At 39.4% G+C, this 5,725-nt stretch overlaps 1 protein-coding gene across 1 annotated transcript; it reads right to left on the minus strand.

Moving 5' to 3' along the window:
* Positions 1 to 651: 651 nt before the first annotated feature.
* On the minus strand, positions 652 to 4,231 carry LOC107093730 (zona pellucida sperm-binding protein 3-like). Its single transcript, XM_015388945.1, has 11 exons — positions 3,833 to 4,231; positions 3,647 to 3,749; positions 3,446 to 3,564; positions 3,249 to 3,367; positions 2,811 to 2,914; positions 2,007 to 2,184; positions 1,771 to 1,888; positions 1,417 to 1,508; positions 1,233 to 1,327; positions 863 to 970; positions 652 to 776 (listed from the first exon to the last, which is right to left on the minus strand). Exons 1-11 carry the CDS (start codon positions 4,229 to 4,231, stop codon positions 652 to 654), a joined length of 1,560 nt encoding a protein of 519 aa, XP_015244431.1.
* Positions 4,232 to 5,725: the final 1,494 nt, after the last annotated feature.

Below are 5,725 nucleotides of genomic sequence, written 5' to 3' on the forward strand. Positions count from 1 at the left end.
TATGAAATCATACAGCTGGAACGTTCTTCTTGGATGCTGCTACTCTTTATATCAGGGGTCTGCAACCATCAGCTCTGGAGCTGCAAGGAGCTACAATGGCTCAAAATTGGAAGCTTATTTTTTCTTAGAAGATTAGGTTTTTTGAAAAGAATGTTTAGAGAACTAGAAATGTTTTGAGATGCATATTATTTGACAAAAGATCCAAGAGAAGAAAACCCATGCTTCATCTTCATCAATGGCTTGTTTTCCCTTATTTTTAAAAGCTAAAGATATAAAGTGTTGGTTGTTTGAAATGGCAACAGGTTTCCTAGTTCAGCTATTTAACAATAAAGTTATTTTAAAGGATTTTTTAATTATTTGCAATTCTAACCTTTGACTCAGTCAGACATAGTTCAAAATGGCTTTTTTGGATTTTAAAGGCTGCAGACCCCAACTTTACAGGATCATTCACATCCACAACTAACAGCAGAAAACAATGAATGCAAAGGAAATGCATTCAACTCTGTTTCAAGCTGTTATTCTGCACAATTATTCCATTTAAAAATCATTGTCAATATTTTCAGTTTCAAATATTTTCTGGAATTTGTGAGGAACACGCTTTCAAACTCTGCTCAAAATACAGCCACATTTTTAATGTTTTATTTTTTTAATTCAGGTACTAACAGAATGCCCAGTGAGTTTAGAGTGTCTGCTGCAGACTAAGACGCTCACGAAGACCATCACCACGGCCACAGCAACACCCGCTCCACACAGAAGGGCTGTAGATGAGTATGAGGCTGAGGGGAGGGAGGAGGAGAAGGCAGGAATTATTGGCTCCATTAGTTACAGCAGTCAGAATTAGACAGAGGTGAGTGTATTTTACCAGCTAGAGCTTCGTCTTGTGTCTGCAACCGAGGAACTGGTTCAGGAGGAAGCTCGCCGTCTTCTAGAAAAATGGGACCTAGAACTTCCATCCCTTCCCTCTGAGCAGCTATAGAAACATTAAAAGCCAATGTAGGACGAACATTTTTTTTTTGCTGCTTTGGACATAGTTTAAATTGAAATCAGACAAATAAAAGCAGCTAAAAACTCCTGCAGAATGAGTCAGTTTTCTTTGCAACTTTGCAGAAAAAAAAAAAATCATGCTGCATTTTCACACATTAGCAATGTGTCAATGTTTATCCCCTGGATGTTTGCCATGCACTCATTAGCCATCCCAGAGTGTCGTGTATTGTAGCTCGGGTAAACTGTACCTGCATCTGCCTCAGAGCTTCTCTTCTGTCTCTGCCCACCGCAGCTGGTCTCACAGCAGCTACACACCTTGTTGTCTCCATCTGATGCCACCCATCTGTCCACAGTCAGAAACACGTCGCTTTATGAAGGGAAAGCAACAAACAGCAATGTTGCTGCAGCAAAACCATCTTAAAGTGAGCTCACCTTCCAGCTTCAGTCAGGAAGGAGCAAGCTTTGTGTCGCGAGTCAATGGGAACGTCGGCTGTGGTTGCTTTCATTTGACAGGTCATATAGAACTAGAAGATTGGAGAGAAAAATGTTCATTCATAAAGTAGAGAGGATACATTTCAAGCTTTACTTCATGCATTTCAGATGGATTTTCTTCTAACTTCTTCTCAAATATATCAAAGAGTACTTCCTCCTGTATTTGAAGTTTTATTATTAATTTATTCCAGGTTAGCTCTATAAAGAATTAGAAAAACCAAGGAGAAAAAGGACAAACTGACAAAAAAATGTTTTTAATATAGCATAAGCAAATCACACAGTAACTTAGCTTACTGAGTTTCTGTCATCTTCTTTGAACCTGAAGCCTTTCAGCTGGAAATGAAGTTTATCCTCTTCCCTTCTCGGCAGGAAGTAAGACTGGGCTCCTGTCAGCTTAGCATCAGTCAAACACCTTTAAATGACAAACACCCCCCAAGAATCTCTGATTCCAACCTAAACCGTCCTCAAACTTGAATTTATTTGTAGTTATTTTTCTTTAAGTAGACTACAGTTTATTTTAAGCTCTTCACCCGTAGTTGTTGATGAAGGGATATCTGGGCTGAGATCCTGGATCGGGGTTCACGGTGACCACGCAGCTGTCCACAAAGATCCTCAGAGGAACGTGGTAACCCTGCAGCAACGCCGCCTCGATGTGCATCATGTCAAGTGCAGAATAGACATTGGAAGGCCTGACCGACTGCCAGTCGTCTAATCAAATCCACAGGACAAACATGTACAGTAAGAGGAAAAGCAATGCCGGGACCATTTATCTAATTAGATGAAATGAAAGGGATGCCCAAGGGAGATGATTGGTCTGGGCTGCAGCAGAGGATGGGATATAGATACGGTAAAGTCAATACAATAAAAATAAAATTGAATTAAAAAAATTAAACAAATTACAAATGCATCATCATCATGAATCTGGATGAGGAGCAGAAATGAGGGTCTGTAGCAAGAAAATACAGTTTAAAAACTTCCATAATTCCTTTAACAAACTTTATAAAGTAATCAGGATTTCAGGAAGATCAAGTTTTAAGATGAACAGTTCAGCTTAGATATTATCTACCGTCTATTTGGAATTAATTAGAAGCCATAATCAGCACACTATTGATCGACTCGGTGTGAGTCTGACCCTGCCAGGTCAGCCACCGCCTACAAGGCTAGTGATTTCACCCTTATCACCATGCATCACAAGTTTCTCTCCCGATTAGCATCCTTAAGAGTTTGCAACAAAGTCTACTTCAATCTTCAATGTTTCTTGTATTTTATTTTCCCCCAAATGAGGGATTAATTAGCTTATAGTCTGCCTCCATTTTTATTTACATCTGTACTACCTGTCATGAGATGCAGCGAGAACTGCAGCCTCGTTTTTGTCTGCATTTCAGAAGCGAACGTCTTCCACAGTGGCCTCATGGCGTTGCTGCTCACGTAATGTTTCCTGTCAGAACACGAAAGAACTTTATTTACCTGATCATCTGTGCAGCTATGTTTATTTTCACCTTTAGGAGGTCCTTTCATTTCCTAATGCATGTATACTATAAATAAAAAGTAAATAAAATGCATGCTTCCCAAAAACTGCTGCAAAACTACAATAATCCTCTTATTCATGACTTAACAATCTTTTAGTTTGTTAAATGACAAATTTTGGAATTCAACCTTTTAAAAAAAAAAAAAAAAAAAAAAAAAAAAAAAGAGAAATGCATCACACACTTATTTCAAAGCAAACAGTTTGCAGCATGCTCTGTATTGCACTAAAAACAACACATACTTACCTTTGAAAGTAGCAGCGGATTTCCACCTCAGCCGGGTTTGTCTTTAGAACAGAGGTGTTACCGACAGGGGTTGGAGAGTACGTCAGTGTATATGTGTAGATAAGGGCCACATCCACCATCTGAAAATATGAAACGGATGCATTTACTCATAACCGACTGTAGTGGATGCATATAAAAGCAGTACTGCCGCTACTTACCGTCACTGTGCCTCCACAGCCATGTAACTCTGTCTCAAAGAGCAGAACGTTGTCCACAGCATTAACTGCCATGCAGCCTCCTAAGCTCAGATCATCAGGACGGATCAACTGACCATTACCTAACAATAGAGACATTTCATACAGAGTGGCAGGTATTTTGAAATTTAAAATAAACCAAACTCCAATTCAGCAACTACCTACCTAGAAAGTTCTTGTTGACCGCTACAGTGACCTTATCTTCACCACAGCGGACTGACACACTCTCTGCTGGTGCACGCTCTGGCTGTTTGGACTTCAGCACCACCTGCAACACCCATCAGACTGATTGATGTTGTTTGGACTGAAATGCTGGGGAGTTGTGAAAAAGATTAAGCGTGCCCAAGTTACCTTAGATCCTTTTCTGCCAGGGTCAGGACTGGAGAGGCTCAGATTTGGACCCTGGGCTAAGTCTTGATCTTGAACATTTTTCCTTTGCTGCAGGAGCACTGATGGAAGCATGGCCTCGGCCTCCAGCAGGTTTTTTGGAGTTTGCATTGTTTCCTCAGCAGACCCAGGCAGGCTTTGTTTGTTGGGTAGTGCAACAGTGTTTCTGAGTTGGTAAGTCCTCAAGCGAACAGTGACAGGAGAAGGATGCGTTCCCTGCTGCGCACTTGTCACTTGTTCTCTTGGGGTTTGGTTGAGGGTGTCATTGAAGCCAGGAAGCAGCAAGGTTTGAGCTGCAAAGCAAACGTTTCTTTCTGAAATGAGAAGCACAAACCACAAGAAAATAGTTACTCTGAAACCCATTACAACCATTAAAACCTGAAGGGTTTTAGTGATTTGGCAGTGAGAGCAATGCTGTCTTTGTCCATACACGAAAAGATATGAGAGGTTTGAGTCGGCTCCACCCACTCATAATCACTTGATTAGTTTCCAGCCTGGAGAGATTAAACTCTGCCTCTGCTTTCACTAAAAAATGCTTTATTCAATAAAAAGCTGTTTAAGTAAGAAACGTATCTAAAATCTGGTTCCTTTAGAGGCTTATTTGCATTTTTAAGTAAAAAATTCATTATCTAAAATCAAATTGGCACCTAAAGGAACTTTATAGAAGGGTTTTTTTTTTTAAGTATGAAGTTAGGGGCCAGAATAGCTAATAGAAAATTCCAGTATTTTAATATCACAAGGATGAGACCTAATTTTAAAGTTTATGATGAATCTCATATCTTCATGTTGCCTCTGTCAAGTTTAACCTGGAAAGAGACTTGCATAAAAAAAAACTTCATTCCTGTCAAAGACATTACAGCAGCAGAAAGAAAGAAAAACAAGCCCTTAGGGGAAAACATAATTTTTTTAGATGTAATTTTAGCCAAAGTATGATGCCACAATTAAAGAAGAGTATAATACAAGTCCCTACTGCAATGCATTGTTTTCCAAATTTTATGTCAGTGTCTGAATTATCAAGAGTGGGGAAAGCAGGAAGATTCAGAGACTTTAGTGAACTGTAAAACAAGTACCGGTAATGATTTTTTTTATGGTTTTAACCTAATTTAAATATCACATTGGTTAATGAAGAATATAAAAAATTAGAGCTGCTCTAACATCTAATGCAACTCTTGACACTGCTTAATTAAAAATGCTGATGTGTAAAAAGAATGACAGCGGACCGAGTAACGATCCCTGTGGAACACCGATGGCTGCACGAAAGAAGTTAGAGGGCAGGCCGTTTAAAGGTATAGTGGTGGATTTTCGAGATTTTTTTGAAAAGACCCGCCCTCTCCACTTTATAAAAATTCACATGCACAACCCTGTATCCGCTCCAGAGAGGGAATGCCTATTAAACACGTGCCAGAGCGTGCACGAGCCCTTTTCTCCTCGTGCACACTCTGTTTAAAAGTTGCTCCTTGTGCATCACTCATACAAGCTTACTTTCCAAAAGAAGGTTTGCAATTTTTCCACTATGTCAGACTCACCACAGGTAAGTGAAAATGGCAACGAGCACGTAGGACGGCCTTATGTAAACAAGAATGATTGACAATTAGGAGGACAACTTATTTTGATGATCCAAGAAAAAGAAAATCCTTCACTTTACACATCTTTGTCAAAGAGATCATTTTTAAAGCGACAAATAAGCTGATATGGTATCAGGATATTGATGCTTTTTTTCCATAATGTTTGGCTTCTCATGATTTTCTTATGGCACGCAATTTCTTAACCTCAACATTGTAAAAAACAAATTCTTTCAAAAACAGCAAGAATTCTAAGCTCTAATGATGGATGCTTTTCACTGCCCTCATGAGAGAA

Source organism: Cyprinodon variegatus, unplaced genomic scaffold (genome assembly GCF_000732505.1).
Source record: "Cyprinodon variegatus isolate N-32 unplaced genomic scaffold, C_variegatus-1.0 Scaffold443, whole genome shotgun sequence".
NCBI classification, from domain to species: domain Eukaryota; kingdom Metazoa; phylum Chordata; class Actinopteri; order Cyprinodontiformes; family Cyprinodontidae; genus Cyprinodon; species Cyprinodon variegatus.